The sequence below is a fragment of the Citrus clementina genome, unplaced genomic scaffold (assembly GCF_000493195.1).
Source record: "Citrus clementina cultivar Clemenules unplaced genomic scaffold, Citrus_clementina_v1.0 scaffold_3, whole genome shotgun sequence".
NCBI lineage: Eukaryota > Viridiplantae > Streptophyta > Magnoliopsida > Sapindales > Rutaceae > Citrus > Citrus x clementina.
In genome coordinates, this window is record NW_006262339.1 from 23,336,858 (window position 1) to 23,354,923 (window position 18,066).

The 18,066-nt window shown below is 30.3% G+C and overlaps 1 protein-coding gene across 1 annotated transcript; it reads right to left on the reverse strand.

The window, feature by feature from the left end:
* Positions 1-6,848: 6,848 nt before the first annotated feature.
* LOC18047419 (protein NRT1/ PTR FAMILY 4.4) lies at positions 6,849-10,637 on the reverse strand. Its single transcript, XM_006441745.2, has 5 exons — positions 10,410-10,637; positions 10,070-10,287; positions 9,383-9,823; positions 8,548-8,693; positions 6,849-7,874 (listed from the first exon to the last, which is right to left on the reverse strand). The coding sequence occupies exons 1-5, from the start codon at positions 10,549-10,551 to the stop codon at positions 6,977-6,979; spliced, it is 1,845 nt and encodes a 614-aa protein (XP_006441808.1). The 5' UTR covers positions 10,552-10,637; the 3' UTR covers positions 6,849-6,976.
* Between the last annotated feature and the right edge of the window lie 7,429 nt (positions 10,638-18,066).

Sequence of the window (18,066 nt, forward strand, 5' to 3'; positions counted from 1 at the left end):
AAATAATATAGTTTGCAAACTTAAAAAATTCATTTATAAGCTTAAGCAAGCATCTCAACAATGGTATTTTAAGTTTCATCAAGTAACCGTCTCACTCAGTTTTAAAATGAATTTAGTCAATGATTGCATATACCATAACTTCTATGGGAGCAAATATATTTTTTGGTTTTATATGTTGATGATATTTTGCTTGCCAACAATGATATAGGCTTATTGCACAACATCAAGAGATTTCTAAAGAATTTTCAAATGCAAGATCTTGGTGATGCCTCTTTTATTTTGACATAAATGTACATTTGGATCACTCCCAGAGTATTCTAAGACTATCACAAAAGAGTTATATTGAAAAAATTCTCAAGAGAAATGTCATGCAAGATGGTAAACTAGTTGATACTTTGTAGCTAAGGGAGACACGTGGCTAAGGGAAACATGTTTAGTCCTAATTAGTGCCTTAGGAATAATTTTGAGGAAAAGAAAATGTAGAAGATTCCTTAGACGTTAGTCATATGTAAGCTCAAATTTATACACCATATGATATTATGTATGTTAATGAGATGTTCGATAGATATTTAAGCAATCTAAAATTAGACCATTCAAAAGCAGCCAGGCAATTCTTAATTATTTACAGAGAGCAAAATAATACATGCTCATGTATCGAAGGTCGGATTAGCTTAAGATCATTAGGTATATTGACTCCAATTTTGCTGGATACCAAGATAGTATGAAATCCACTTGGGGTTACATCTATCAGTTAGTTGGGGATGTTGTTTCCTAGAAGAGTGCTAAACAATCTATTATATCCTCTTCCATAATGGAAGCAGAGTTTATAGTATGTTATGAGACATCTAATCACAAAATATGGTTGCGAAAGTTTGTCATATACAGTGTATAGTAGATGGCATTAATAGACCACTTAAGTTATTTATTGACAATAAGTCAGCAGTGCTGTATTCCAATAACAACATGAGCTTGAAGAAGTCTAAGCATATAGACATCAAGCTCCTAGTTATTAAAGAAAGAGTTACAAATGGAAAGTTATCTATAGAACACGTCGACACAAACTCTGTGATTGCATATTCGCTTACCAAGAGATTGTCACCCAAAATGTTACATGAACATACTGCTCGTATGGGTGTCATGTCAATAAACGATGTTCAATTTTAGTGGGAGTTTATGATTTTATATGCTATAAACATTTTTTAGTTTATGGATAGTTAAAGTTATTTTCTACAGAAATAAAATTTTGGTTTATTCACACTCTGATTTTTGTATGATTTGATCTTACTAAAGTTTAAGGTAGACTAGTTAGAAATAGGCATGTGAAGATTACATTGCATGAAATTTTCATGCTACACATCCACATCGCGATCCATGTCATTTAGTTGTATTGGCATAGTGGCCATTGATGGGTCGAATTACAACATTTGTAATCAAGGCTGCTTTGATCATATGTTAGTATGATTGATGGACCAAATTGGTTATAGATACATTTTGGTTAATGAAAGCATAATTAAAAGGTTACAAATACGGACCAAGTGGGAGATTCTTGAATTCATAATACAATATTGTTGGATCCTTAATTCATTATTGGACTTATTGGGCATTAATGTATTCAATAGGGTGTGGGCATTTAACGTGTAAAAACCTAATAGTAATTTCTATTTCTATAGTAACTTGAAATAAGAATACCTAATGATAACTGGAAAAGTTATCTATATAAGCAGTTACGATCGCCAGGTAACACGCAACATTCTACTCTCTTCTCACATCCCATCATCAGAGAAAGTTAAATGATTCTCTTAAATAACATGTTGATCTAGAAGGCTAACTACATGACTTTAGAGAGTATTTTAGCATTATGGATTCAAATATGTTCCTGCATATTCGATTATTAATTCTTGGTGATATAACATCAATGCTCCTAGATTTTAGGTGATGGTTTTCGCCAAAAATTTATTATTCTAACATAATATTATTCCAAGTTTGCTTTAGCTATCTATTGCTTTACTCCAATCTTTTTGTCCTAAGTACAAGTAATAATCCTTGCGTTTATTAGTTCTTGCATGTTAAATTGCCACCAAGGCCTTGGCCTAATTATAGTTATCTCAACAATGCTCATGGAACTGTTTTAAGGCACCAATTCGAGTTCTCTCATAAAGGTATTTGTAATCAATTTTTTTTTTCATAAATATAAGTAGGGATATATTTTTTCTAATATTAATGAAAATAGATGTTGCTAAGTCCATTATTTATAGAGTTGGCATTTTATGGCAAGTCTAGTTAAATTAGAAATTTATTTATTGTATATCTTGTAATGTGGATTAATTTATTAATTCCCTAATTTAGTGAGATTCCAATTTATTAGGAATATTTATTTCCTAATTTAATTAGATGTCTATTTTAGCAAGTCAATTTAATGGTGGGATTCTATAATTGGTGCATGAGATCTATTTAGAGCAAGAAGTTGGTTCAAAAAGGAAGTCATTAAATGCTCTAGATATTTCTTAGGAGACAAGTAAGACAAAAAGATCAGATTTAATTCTATTCAGATTCATGAGAATTATAAGAGGAAATAAACTCTTATTTGGAAAGAATCCAAGTCTTTTAAGACTTACAATTTCGGTGAAACCTTAGTGCCTATATAAAGAGAAGTATTTCGCAATTGAAGTTGGATCGCACAACACAGAGCATAAAGGAAAGAAACAAAATTCGACCTCCTCCCTAGAGAATTCGGATTTGGCACATAATATTGTGTTGATTTGTTTTCTTATCTTCTTTTCATCTCTGTGGAGAGTCTATGTAGATCTTAAATCACTAGACATTGAAGAATTGAAGAATTGCTATTGATCACTTTGCGAAGTGCCTTGAGGATCGTGGATCAAGAGGGGTAGAAATTATTCAAGAGAAGCAGATGCATTCTAAGGTTGAGTAAACTGTATGGTGATAAACTGTAAATGAGAGTCTTAAGTTAGGTAAATCCATAGGTTGTAACATCTCAACTTAGTGAATTGCTTTTCATCTGGGCGTGGCCTCGTGGATGTAGGATTGATTAATTCGAACCACGTAAAAATCTCCATGTCATTTATTTTCTGCATTTTATTGTGTTTTTAAAAAATCAATATTTTTTTATGCGAATGAACAATAACATGAACAGTAACTGTGAACAGTTGCGGTGAACAATAACAGCAACACAGTACTTCTGAAAAAATTAATTAAGTAATTAATTTTTAATTTTTTAATTCCCTACATCTATTTTCGATAGATCTAAATTCCTTTCAGATGTATAAACATAAAAATAGAGATCTTGCCGTTAATTATTGTAAATTTACTAGATGTGTTCCCTAGAACTCTTAATTGTACTATAATTATATATGTTCTATTAATAGTTATGTATAGTTTATTGATGGTAACAATTCAAAGGGGAGGGGAAAAAAACCTTATGTCTAATCATTTACATGTGTCACCAATTGGGTAAAATCTTGTTTAGTCTCTATATTATGAGCTTAGTGCCCATTTGATCCCTATATTTTTAAGAATACCTTAAAACGTCCTTACTATTAAATATTGACACTTATGCCATTATTATTTTTTTTTAGAATGCTTTTATAATTTTACACTCTTACAGTAATAATTCTTTTTTAGATATTAATAAAAAAATTGGATTATCAAATTAAAACAAAAAATAAAATAAAAAACAAAAAAGATATATATTAATTTTTGTGGAAGCTCATGTGTGTCAAAAAAAATTAATTTTGTAAAAAATTAAGTTATCGTTTTTAAAAAAAATCAATATTTTAACTTCTCACCAAAGTGTTCCACAAAAATTAATATATATATTATTTTTATTTTATTTTTTGGTGTTAAACTAGTAATTTAATTTTTCTTTTTAATAATGTTTAAAAAAAGGAACATTACTGTAATAGGGTAATATTGTAAAAATAAGTCAAAATGAACAAAAGGTAATGGCAAGAATGTCAATAATTTAATGATAGGGATGTTTTGAGGTATTTTTAAAAATATAAGGACTAAACGGACACTAACCTCAAAATATAGAGACTAAACGAACTTTTATCCTCACCAATTAATTAAATGGTTGGGTACCATGAGCTTTCCAATTGTTGCTCCGCAATGGCCACCATGTGGGCCAAAGACATAGGATGTTAATACGGGTGGAGCTAACTTGTTTTTGCTAAGTGGACTAGGGGAATAGATATTGAAAAGTAAGCATCAATTTCAAATTTGGCCATTTTCTTTTAATTTTACATTTGTACCCCTCATTTTATAGATATTTATTTTAATTAGCATCCAATTTGTATCAATTTTCATTTTGGTATTACGGAATTAGAACTAGTAAAATAGGTCATTGGGTCGTATTGATATCGTGTTAAATTTAGACTGACCTATACTTTTTTATTAATTGTGTCCAAATATTGAGACTTTAACTTGACAACAATAATTAATGGGTTATATATATATCATTTGACTTATCCAGCAAGTTCTGATGGTACAAAATGGAGAGTTTGGGCATTAATAGATCAATGAAATACACACACACACACACACACATATATATATCAAAATATCCTATATTTATACTAAGGTCCTGTTTGGAATTGAGGTGCTGTAACTTTTAAGGCACAATTGTTATGGAAAAAAAAGTTATAATTATGAAACAAAAGTTAATAATTTGTAGTAAATATAAATTTTAAATAATAATTTTGAAAAAATTATTAAAGATATAATAGATTTTTCATGATACAAGTGAAAAATCATATCAACATAACTTTCAAGTTATAGCAGATAGTGTTTACCAAATACTTTAGTGCTGTAATTTTTAAGTTACAATTGTTCAACCTTAATCCCAAACGCATCCTAAATCTATATAGAATTTTATAAATAAAGCATCATGTATATGTTCATCATTCTCTAAAAAAGAAAAAAAAAAAATTTTATCTAATATTTAAGTTTTGATAATGAGAACTTATAAATTAATTTTGAATAAAAAATATAATTATGTCATTAATAGATAAACAGGTTAAAAACTTTAACACTAAACATAAAAAAATTCATATAAACTTGTATTTGATTTATTTAATAATTATATTAAATTTAATAATTTGTGTCGAATAATTGAATAGGGTCAGACTTTACTTATTCTAACATAATCAAATCTCAGTTCTACAGTGATGGCTCTCTACTTAATAGGTTAGTTTAGAACATTTCTCGTAGTCTTTGACTTTATCTGGCCAGCTGTGTTGTTATAGCCATTATTGATCAAGTGGAGCTAATAGCTAGCTTATGAATTTGAACATCAGGCTCCGTGCCACGTGTTGCTTCTGTAATACGCACGTGGCAGGCCCCATGTTGATTGTAACATGCCATGTGTATAGGAAAATTGAAAAAGGGGGATTGAAAAATGAAAAATACAACCTTTAGGCTACATGCCACGTGGTTATTAAGCCCGAGACCTAACTCCAGTTAGTGTTGAATTTAGTTCTCATGCAGCGTGTGTGACTGTTTTAAGTAATAAATTGTTTTGTAAATGAAAAAAGAATTAAAGGACAAAAAAATTACAGCGAAAATTTTGTACGTATCTGCATGCTAGCTTTAATCAAATTGAGTTTAAAAGAAAATAGAATTTATTTATTAAAGATGGGGATAATAACTGGGTGAGTTTGATGAAAGATTCATAATATACAGACGTTTACTAATATAATATAGATCGGTTCAAACAGTTATAGGTTTAAAAGCGATGCCCAAAATGGGTCTTTAGTTTGTCATGGAGATTAGAGAGAAACTAACTTGATTTCAGTAATTTAAGCATTAATTTTATTTGATCATAAAATTAGTAAACCTTAGATATTAAAAAAATAAAATAAAATCATAAAGCTTCTAAAAGGGTTTGAGTCCGAGTCCAGGTCTTAAAGTGAAATGAGCCTCAAAAAGCCCAACGTTGGAAGCTCTTCTAAGCCCAATGCTACAGCCAGACCAGGCAAAAGAAAATGTTTCAATTATCTCTACTAATTTTTTTTTAAAAAAAGTTAGGTAATGTTAGTGAGTTAAGCTGCAATTAATGCATTGTGTTTTAATTAACCATTATTTACTTCTTGACTTCTAGATATATAGAAGTAGAGCATTGGGCCATTTTTTGTTGATGCTTACGGGGACCATAAAATCAAAGTCTTTTTGCAAAATCATGAATGAAAAGTGATTTCTTATAGCCAGTAGTGTTAGGAGGATAGCTATTGATCAAGCACCAGCTCAAGAGCTGACAACAACACAAACAAGTATGGACATGTTTCTTTGTGAGATATGAAGGAATTGGAAAAAAAAAAAAAAAAACAAGATTGTGGCAGTAATGTTTAACAGTATAATAAGAAAATGGCCAAAGTGGTTTCAATTTTTAATCTTTTCCTCTGTTTTTTACTTTATTCACATGGTTCTTATATGCATTAGTAATAGTATGTACGATTATATATATATATATATTAAAAGGATATATTCATAATTCTACCTAATTTAAAGCACAAAGCAAAACCCCACCACTTACATTCTTTCCTTTTTCATCAAAAAGAGAAAAATGAGAAGCGGGCCGACCAAGATTGTCATAAATGACCATACAAATTACAAAGCTTAGGCAGCAACAGTTTAGGAACGGAGAGAATGTGCATTGAATCTAGTGGTTGATGGGAATCAAACCTGATTTTCTCATAGATTTTTGGAATAAGTGAACCAGAAACTACAAGACTTTAGGGACCACCATCACTAGTCCACAATTACAAGATCAATTGTTATTACAAAATTAAGAGAAAAATGAGCAGAAAAACTAATTTAAATACTAAGTGGGTCAAAGATTATCGTCATTCACCTAAGGGTTTGCCTCTTGATCACAATTACCTAAATAAAACAAGGATAATAATCATTACAAAGACATATAATAATGTTGGTATATTATCATATTCTAGAAAGATTATAATTAATTGTCAGCTCTAAGAATGTGCTTTGAGATATTGTTGTTGAGGCTTTGATTCTCCAAGTCTTCTCCATGAGATTCATGTGGTGTTGTAGTAGGAGATAAAGATGGATTATAAGAATACCATCTAGACCAAAAAAGATAATTGAAAAAGTTGATGAGGCTGAGTGCAGCTAAAAGCCAATAAAAAAGATCGAGCCTATCTTTGTTGAGATCATTATCACTTAGCCACCCGTGAGCTGAAGAGCTAGTTCTTGATGTAATTTTGTTGACAAGTGAAACAAGAAGGGAGCTCAAATAGAATCCAAATGAGTATGAGCAATATGTCATTGCTGTCAAAAATGACTGCATCCCTTCCAATGATTGTTTGTAGAAGAATTCTATGAGCCCTACTGCTGTGAACATTTCTGAGAGTCCAAAGATTAAGAATTGTGGAGCAATCCAAAAGATTGAGAGAATTTGATTGGAATTTAAAGCTGCGGTTCTTCTTTTTTTCTCTATTAGGGCAGCTGCAACCATTGAGAAAGTTGCAACAAAAAGTCCAACTCCAACCCTTTGTAGAGGGGAAATTCCTGAATCTTTCTTGGTGAATTTCGATGCAACGGGGACGAAAACGATTTCGTATAAAGGGACTACAAAGATGAGCAAGATGTAAGGGATGGCTTGAAGAGAAGCAGGAGGGATTTGGAAACGGTTTGTGATTTTATTGTCCATGGCACTTCCTTGTTGAACTGAGAATGTTTGGAGCTGAGCCAAAATGGTATTGAAAATTATGGTGCAAGCAAATATGGGGACTACAGACATTATTATCTTCACTTGCTCAACTTGTGTCACTGTGCATAGTTTCCACGGACTCTCATTTGCTCCATCTTGGACCTTTATGCAGGCTTTGTCAAGAAATCTGCAAAATGCATGATATAATTTTTTTAAGAAATATAATCGATCCCAAACATGTTTTTATGTCGACTAAGCCCTATCAGAAATAAAAGAAAATTTTTGATTTGTCGGAATTGGGTGTCCTAAAAGACAGTCAAAATGACATCGATTTGATTTTATATTTTTACGCATCCAATTCCAAGACTTTTTTCAAGTTCTCAAGCATGACAAAAAGAAATACAGTATGGAAACCAACCAAAAAGAAATAGAAAATAGAAATAAAGCCAAATAAAGATGTACCACAGGAAATTTGCACGCGCACATGATCTTTTGGTCAAATTAACTCTAATACCATTCCAAGTCACCATTAAACATAAAAACTTGACCCGGTAAATAAGCAAATTGATGTAAACTAAAATTTCCATAACTTGATTCCAACCCCAATATTTTTGAATCATCAAATAATTATACCAATTGGTTCATTAGTACTCCAGAATTTTAAAATTAAAAGTTTGAAAACAAAAGTTCAGACAGGTGAACATGTATGTGAAACACAATTATAACATATTCTTTTTCTTGTGAATCCTTGTAGGGCAAGAAGGCTTGAAGAAAAGCTAAGACAAACACTTTACAAATTCACCTTTTTGTTCAAAATTTTAACAGCATATAATCTGCTTTAAAAAAATTTTCTACCCCACCTGAACTTTTCGGTATGTAGGAGGTTCCTGTTGTTAGGTGAGGTGGCTAAAACGCGGTTTGTAGCAATATTAGTTTGGCTTCCATGGAGGATATATGTATTTGATGGGCATATTTGCTTTCTTTTTGTTATTGCAGCCACAAAAACCTAAAAAGAAAAAAAAAATGAATCATGAATTAGAAACAACTCAGAGAGATGCGTCTTAAGTATTAATAAAAAAAAATTAAGAACTACTAAATATGACTTTTGCAAATTTTAAATTGGAAATTTAAAAGTGAGTAATATAGAGACACAACTACCTTATTCAAATAATGTACACAAAATTGTTTAGCTCTAAATTAATTAGACGGTTTTGTTTAACTTGGAATCTAAATAAGGTCTCAAGAACTAACAGAAAAAATTTAAAAAAAAAAACAGAAACACTAAAGAGTAAACTACTTTGTATACTGCACTAGATTGAAACATCAGATAGAATCCAAACTGCAATACAAAATCATTCCGAATATTCAAAATAATAACAATAATAATAATAATCAGACAACGTTAAATAACATACTGTAAAAAGTGGGCAAAAGGAAGTAGAAAGACAAGCTTATATAAATTTATACAAAAAGAACTAGAAATAATTCTTAATTTAAGTACATGTTTCTACTTTACAGAAACTACCAAAACAAAGAAAGAATTAGTTAGTTAAAGATGCAATTATAAAATATAAATTTTCTTAACAAAACTAGAGATAAATAAACCTAGAGGAAGAAAAGGCTTAGCTTAATAAATTAAAAGAACTAAGATCTGAAATCTCTTTCAATGAAAAGAGAAAAGCATAGAGATTTTACTTGAGCAATTGGGGTAAAGATGCTTCCACGGGGCGACTTATTTCTATAAACAAATATTCCAAAAATCAAGCTGATTAATCCCACAGCCATAGCGGCTGCTGAGACACCAAATCCAATGTCCATTCCAGAGTGAGTCTGGACCCAAACAAGTAATGTTAGGGCAATAAGCTGTCCCATGCAGAAAGCAAAATATGCAACATTGAAGTAAGTGGAGAGCTTTTTGGATTCTTGCTTTTTGAATTGATCAGCTCCATGGGAAATTATGTTAGGTTTTAAGCACCCACTGCCTAGAGCCACCAAGTAAAGTGCTAAATATAGTATCAAAGCTTTATAGCCCTTCGCTTCTTGACAATTTTGGGTTCCGTCAGTGTCAGTGAGCATGTTGCATGGAGATGGCCTCAATTGTGGGAGATGGGCTTGAACAGACAATAATATGAAACCCTAAAACAAATAATAGCACAGATAAATATTCTTTTGTAAATAAATTATATAGATTGTGTCAATTGAACTTTTTGTTTGTATAAGAATGGAATGATTAGATAACAATAATTAGACTACTGAATCCTTTTTGGAATTGATTGTTAGTGTTATAAGATCACCTTGCAGATGTGTTTGAGATCTCAAGGGAGACAAGAATCTATAAAATGCAAAAATAATAGATACTATGCTTGAAAAGAAAGTACTTACAGAGAGCTCCACAAAACCAAAGATCAACATTGTCCAAAAGCTACCAAGATAAGAATCTGAGAGGAACCCACCAAAAAGAGAGAGAAGAAAGACAGTTCCTATAAAGTTTGTGACTATATTGGCTGATTTTGATAAAGGAAAGTGCATCTCATTGAACACATAGGTTATGAGATTGTTTCCAACAGCTGCAATTGCCGTCATTTCAAATGCTTGAAGACCTGTTACACTCACCAATAATAATAATAATAAATATATCACAATAAAAGCAATTAAATTAAATTAAACCACTAATATTTGAAAGAAATTTGTTAAAGAGCTAGTGAGAGATAGGGAGAGAGACCAAGAACAAAAACAGCAGCAGTCATGCCACCATGCTTGTTAGCTTTGCATGGCCTGCCTCTCCAATCAACAGCCGTTTCATCAACATCCAAAGACAACATGGAATCTCTTTCCAGCTCTCTTGTCTTCTCCACACTATCCATATTAATTTGCTGTTTATTTTACTCAAGAATCACTTAATGCTGAAGCCAAATGCTTTTGCTCTCTTGCTAGTAGCAAGCTTAGAGACTTCTTTTCTGAGTTTGAGACAACCTAATAAGTGGGTAGCATCGTATTTATAATGTTATCTTGCCATTCCTCGTTGTCGATGCTTTCATTTTACCTTTTTTTTTTTTTCCCCTTCCTTTTCCCCCTATCTCCTCGTTGAGTTGACTCAACTAAATGGCAGGGCCCATTATATATATTTCCTCGTTAAAAACTTAGCGAATGAAGTCGGCCCCACAGTTTATCTCTATAGAAACCAGAAAATCTTTAATTTCCTGGATACATGTCTAACCAAACAATGGCCATTGATGAATTTTGATAGATCATTATGTCATCTATTGATACGGGTCAGAGAGAGTGCAGCATTAATTAGTTCCACTATTTTTTGTGCTTTTAATTGTGTTTTAGGAGATTCCCTTGTCCTCAAAGTTACACTTTTATCTCTACCCATGATATTTAATTTTTCCGAAGTCCAAAATGCAATGATATCATTTGGGTGTCGATACGTGTAGAAATTAGCCAGGACAGGATTTTAAATATTGTTAAAATTTGAGAAAGTTATTAGAGATAGCGTAATTCTATTATACTATTACACCATAGTCTTTTTAGATTTTAATAAAATTTAGAAGTCTAACTAAATCATTATTAATATATATATATATATATTAGTTTAGCACCTTGAACTTTATTAAAATTTGGAAAAGTTATGGTGTAATATCTCTTTCAAATTTTGGTAAAGTCTAAAATTTTAAACTATATAATTTCTATATATATATAGTTTTTCTCTTATGCGAATGCAAAAATGCAGATTTCATGTTTACTATTATATCAAGGTATAATATTGAATCTACTACATGAAATCAATATTTAGGTATCTGCACCTAATATATATATATATATATATATATATATATATATATATATATATATATAGTACAATTTAAAATCCTAGATTTTTAAAGTCTCAAAAAGCTATTAAGTTATATAATTTAAGTCTACTATTAAACATATAGCTTAATAGTTTTTTCAAACTTTAATAAAGTCATGGTTATGCACTAGATTAGTACTCTATACATATAGAGACATTTTGCAATGACAGTTTTTGCATATTAAAAGTGTAGGAGTGCTATTAATAGGGTAATGCCTATTATACTATTATACCATATGATACAATAGCACTTAAATACTTTACCAATATATAAATAAGCCTTGGACACATAATCAATCTTAAAGTACTATTTCTACATCTGCCTGAGCAAACCTGCCTACATTAGGATTACTTAAGAACATACTCACTTTAACAAAGTGAGGATATCAATTAAATTAAAAAATTTACATATTTAAATACATTAAAAACTGGGATTTTTTTTTTTTAGTGGCATTCTCATTTTAATAAAGTGAGGATGTCCTCTAGAATTCTGGATTTTATTAAAGTCTAGGACCAATCCATAATAAGACACCTTTAGGCACTAGTTGTATACAAGGCATTATATATTTTTTAGAGGTAAAAGCTCATTTAATCATTAAATTATGAGGTTAGTACTCGTTTAGTCTCTATATTTTTAAAAGTACCTAAAAACTTTCCTGTCATTATACTATTAACATTGTTGCTGTTATTTTCTGTTCTTTTTTGCTTGCTTTTAAATATTATCCTCTTGCAATAATGTTTACTTTTTGGACATTAATAAACATTAAAAAATAAATTACCAATTTAACCCCAAGAAATAGATAAAAATAAAAAGAATATATATTAATTTTTGTGGAAGCTCACGCATGTCCGAAAAAAATTAATACTGTAAAAAAATTAAATTGCCAATTTTTTGGACATTAATAAGAACCTCAGTAGAGTGTTCCACAAATATTAATATATATTCTTTTTGTTTTCATTTTATTTTATGGGGTTAAATTGGTATTTAATTTTTATTAATGTCTAAAAAAAGAAACATTATTATAAGAGGGTAATATTGTAAAAGCAAGCAAAATAACAAAAAGCAATGGCAAAGGTGTCATTAATTTAACGACAACAATATTTTGAGATGCTTTTAAAAATAGAGAGACTAAATAGATACTAACATTAAAATATACAAATTAAACGAGCTTTTACCCATTTTTTTCATGTCTTAACATAGAGGAATACCAGTGTATATTTAAAAAGTAGTAAATTTTTATCTTATGTGTAAATTTTGATTTATATATCTCCCTCATAAAATGACAATTTTCAATTTACCCCTTGAAATTCTAAAAAAGTCAATTTATCCTATTTATTGTTAAGAACAACTAAAAAAAAAATTCATCAAAGTGTCCCACTTATTTATTCTCATATGTTGAATAAGAACAAAGGTAAGTTGATGATTTTAGAACCTTAGGAAATAAATTGAAGATTGTTATTTTAGATGGGATAAATTGAATTCATCTTTAATTTATATATCAATTTATATTATGGATGATAGCATATTTGGCTGTTACAATACATAAGCCTCTAGGCCTTATTTTATACTCAAAAGTTGGCTTAAGGATATGAGTTAAGTCCAAGAGATTTTTGTACTTAATTTAAGATCAATTTTTAGTGGTTATCTCATTATCCCTATATATATAATGGTATTATTTGAACCCACTAAATTTCTTACTGCACCTTTTTTAAATTGAGATTTTTATTATAAAAATATAATTTGATCAATTACTTATCTTATCTTATTTTTTTCTCCCTCCAACTCATTGCCTCATCAAAATTTATCATGATGCATGAAATAAATATTGTATTTAACAAATGAAATTATTCAAAAATTAACAAATTCAGCCCTATTGTAATGTAAACAAAATGCAAAGATCAATATCAATCATATAAAATCAAAAATAAAAGTTTGAATCTATTAGATTTTTTTTGGTCAAATCTCAGACGCACAAACTCTAGATGATAATAACATATAAAAATTGGAGGTCCAGCTACCTTGCATCATGGGTTTAGTACCCTAATCATTTGTCTTATAGCCAATGACCCTTTAGATTGTGAAGAATGATATTTAACGGCTGAGATTTAACATTTGGAAAATGGGTAACCGGTTGAAGATGTAGTTTTTTTTATCCTCAGATATTTATGAATCACCAACAAGTACAGTCTCAGCATCGTCAAAATCCAAACTTTCTTTTGCCTTTGAGTGCTTATCCTCTGCACCAGGAACACCATCACCACCACAGCCACAATCAAAGCGCCACAACTCATTAGGAAGTTTAGACCTTTCCTCTCCTAACATCCCCAAACTACCATTCTCTGATCCACGCCATGAGTTCTTACTCAGAAAGACAGAAACCATCAACAACAAATGGATTTTTCTTCAAAATGTGCATTTTCTTTCTCAACATCTTCTACAAAAAAGTTTGATGGAAGCAACAAAACAGAAGGATTTAGGTCTAGGGGGTGAATAGATTTCTCAGCAACAACATGCTTTACTCGACCAGCTTTATAAGGTTGCAGAGTTGGTGGGAGTTGGGTAGGCATGAAAAAGCATAAATGGGTATAAGATGTTAGGCTTGGTTGTAAAATAGAGAATGGCAGGAAGAAGTGGAAAATGGGAATATATTATGCTTGGCAATACATAACCAGATCATTTGCAAATATTTAAGACATAATTATGAGAAATTTTGTATCAATCTTAGTCCAACCAATACTAGCACGCTTGCAAAAACCAATTTCTCTCTCTTGCAAAAAGTTGTTTGCTACCATTAGCTGTATATCTCGGTTTGTTAATTGTTTAAATGCGTAAGCTGTCAAAAAACTTAAAAACTTCTAATCGATTACATGTGCTCTTTTTCAATCAATTGTTTTCCACCAGGTGACCGGCTCCTAACCTATTTCTCAAGTTACTCATAATTCTCTATGTGTATCTTTTGTAGCCGTCAGATAAAATCTAACGCTGACTTTGGTAAATGACAAACGAGTGGGGTACCAAACCCATGATGCAAAGTAGTTTTGGCCTAAAAATTGCTAATATTATAGGGAAAACTAAGAGAAAGACAAGTTGATTTTAGATAGAAAGAAAAAAAAAAGAAAAAAATTGAAAGAGAGAGAAATTGGTTTAAGTTTTGACCATAATTACAATAGAGAGAGAAAGTAGTAAATCAAAGATTCAATGGTTGTGATTTTTGAGAATTAGTGAATTAAGTAATATGTTATAATTTTAATTTAAAAAATGTAGATGTTGAAAGAAAATTAGTGAGATTAAATAACCCACCCATATATACATTATTATTCAATTCCGAAATTATGACTGATGGTATGACATTCCTACCCCAATACCTTTTTTATCCAGTCAATAAACCCAATCACAAAAGATTATATATGATAACTATTATGAGTGTGTTAGTTCTTGTTTGAACATTGACTTTGTCAATTACTTTGACCGTCATCCCCATAGTGTTAAACTTTTAAAATATAAAACCTACGTATCTTTCATTGTTCCTTTAATTTAGAATTGCAATTTACACCCCTGAGATTTTGAATTGTGTTACTTCCACTTAGGAAAAAAAATAATTAAATGTACTTAAAAGAAAATCACATGTTGTTTCCAGTTCATTTATAAATGGTGATGTGGTTTCAGTGCAGAGAGTGCAACAACTATATAGGGGTTTTAAAGTGAAATTATATACGATTACTTTATGTTAATTACAATTAATTTATAAATGCTAATTAACTTTTAAAAATTCGCAGTGGTGATCTAATGAATTAATCATCTGTTTTACGCAAAGCAGATGTTAATCAGGTATTAATCCCCAAAACGAATATTTCAAGCACACGTTAAACGGGGTATGCATGTAACATCAGCTAAACCAAACATCTTTGTCCGTAAGTTTCATTATTTGTCAATTTTAAGTTATCCAAAAAATAAGAATGGCATTTAACAGGCCTTAACTCGGTCAGGTATGCTAATTAATTAGTCTAAGAAGACTGAATCTTATATAAATATATCTTTAAATGACGCTGTAATAATTAACTGAATTTTTTTTAATTTATTAGTAAAAGATAATGAAGCAATTAACTACATGTCATACGAGCACTGAGTGTAGCAAACGATTGGTCCAAAAAACAAATGTGATGAGATGACCTTTTTATAAGCTGCAAATTACAAACAAGATGCATAAATATGACATCCATATACATTGAATGTGTTCAGATCAACCTGATCCATTTTATCTGTAAACTCTGAGATAGTGAGATGGGTGGTATTCATTTCTTGCGCACATCAATTACAAATCACCTATTCATTCTAGCACCCTCACCCTTTTCATATTTAAGTTGAACCCTTCCTAATTTTGCTATTAATAGAACTCGTTACATTATTAGAGATTTTACAAATTAAACTAACTAGCACACTATACTTAATTTAATTTTATGCACACTCCCAATTTAATTTTTTCATAATGAAGATTAGACCAAGATTAATTAGGCCTGTTATATCTTTTTTTTTTTCCAAAATGTATAAAAAAAAAATTTCTTATGCATGTCTATACTCACTGCCTGTTTAATTAGTACCATTCGGGAAAAAAAATCCTAACAAATTGAATCAACTAGTATGTATACATCCCCATCAGATCCTGATAGGCACCCCATAAAAGAAAGAACTATAATAAATAAAGAATAATTTGGGCTATAATGCTCAAGTTACGGTTCCTTCAAAACTCATATAGATTCAATAAAAGAGTAGTGCTATACATTTTAAATTTTTTATCTTAAAAAATTATTTCAAATAATGTAACATTCATTAATTATTTGGTAAAATCATATAGTGAATTCACTTAAATCTTGTAAAGAATTATCAAACACTCGATAAATAACACATCATTTAGATTAATGAAACTTGCGATAAAAAAATTAAGGATAACTAACATTATTCTTCAATCAATATAGAATCTAAATTTGTGATGAAAAAAAAATATTGTGTAGTCTCGAAACCTATAATCACCACGCCAACTATTTAGATCTTTCCAAAAGTGAAACAAATCTAACAAAAGAATGATTTAGCAAACTAAAATCATAAACTAAAGCCATGAAAACTTTCTTCCATTAATCACTATATTGCTATGTGCCAACTTCTATTAGAAATTTACAGACTTATGTCACCTTGAAAAGAGAGAGAGAGAGATTGAATGGTGCCATTTGATTGGTGGTCACTTTCCATTTTGATACTTAACGACATGATTCATGATCAACATTATTTTGGATACCATATTAAAAAAATATATATATTTTGGATACATACATATATAAAAAAAAATTAGTAGTTGGCAACAGGCGGTACATTAGCACCAACAAATGCCTTGTTCATTTTGCCAAGTCAGCCAATTGGAAATCGACATGTTGATAGTAAACAATTATTACAAAAACAATCCGATGCTCGTGTCCTTGGTTGTTTTGCTGCCCGACAAAAAATTGTGACAAATCAGGAAGTAGTGGCAAACATTGAATTTTAAAAGCTTGCTTTAAACATCGGCTTTGGCGGCCGTTAAAATCGCCGTTCTGAACGCCACTTTTTGACAAGACATTTAAAATTTTAGAAATGAAGTTTTTAATATAAGGAAATTTGCAACAACTTATTAACTGAAGATTTGATGTGTTACATAAAGTTATTGGAAAGTATTGTTTCTTCTCATTGTGATATAGCCTTACAAATACTATTGAGTCCGGTTCAATTCCCTATTCTTGAGTCATCCCACATGGCATAATAGTACAAAAAGTTTCACTTATCGTTCGTTGAATGCATCTTTTACCTTGCTTTTCGGCCAGGCTGACTCACCACCGACGTTGAAGCCCTTGTTTTAGAGGCAGTGGATAATGTTGCAACATTAACCTTGAGTCTTGACATGCAGCTGATAGGTCCCACAGTCAACTGAGAATAGTTATTATACTGATAACATAAGCTTTTGAATATTGTTCGTGAGCATTGATAGATGGTATCTTCATGTACAAGTGGGGCTACAAATACTATCTTATCATGTGGTAAAAATTAGACAAAAAGAGTAGTCTATTCTGACTAGAGTGATTGAAAAAATATCTCACTTCAATAATAGATATAGATACTGAAGTAATAATATAATTTTGAGACAATCCTTAATTTTTGAGCTAGCTTTAAATATGAATTAAGTTTTATGGACTTCTATAAAATCTGCCTATAAATAATAGAATAGTTAGATTACCTAAGTAGTATATGGATTTTGTTTATCCATTGATTTTTTGCTTTACTGCAGGATCGAAGAAAACTGTTTGGGATTATTAACTTTTTGTCATATTTCGAAGGGAAAATAAAAAATTTTGCACTCCATTCTTATAATAACTTTTTGTCAAAATTTTCTATATAAAATCTTTTATACTTTAATTTACTTTTTTTTCTATTTCAATTTGCAGAGGTTACTAAACAAATAAGTAATAATGTTGATGATAATTTAAAAATTAGAATGTTAAT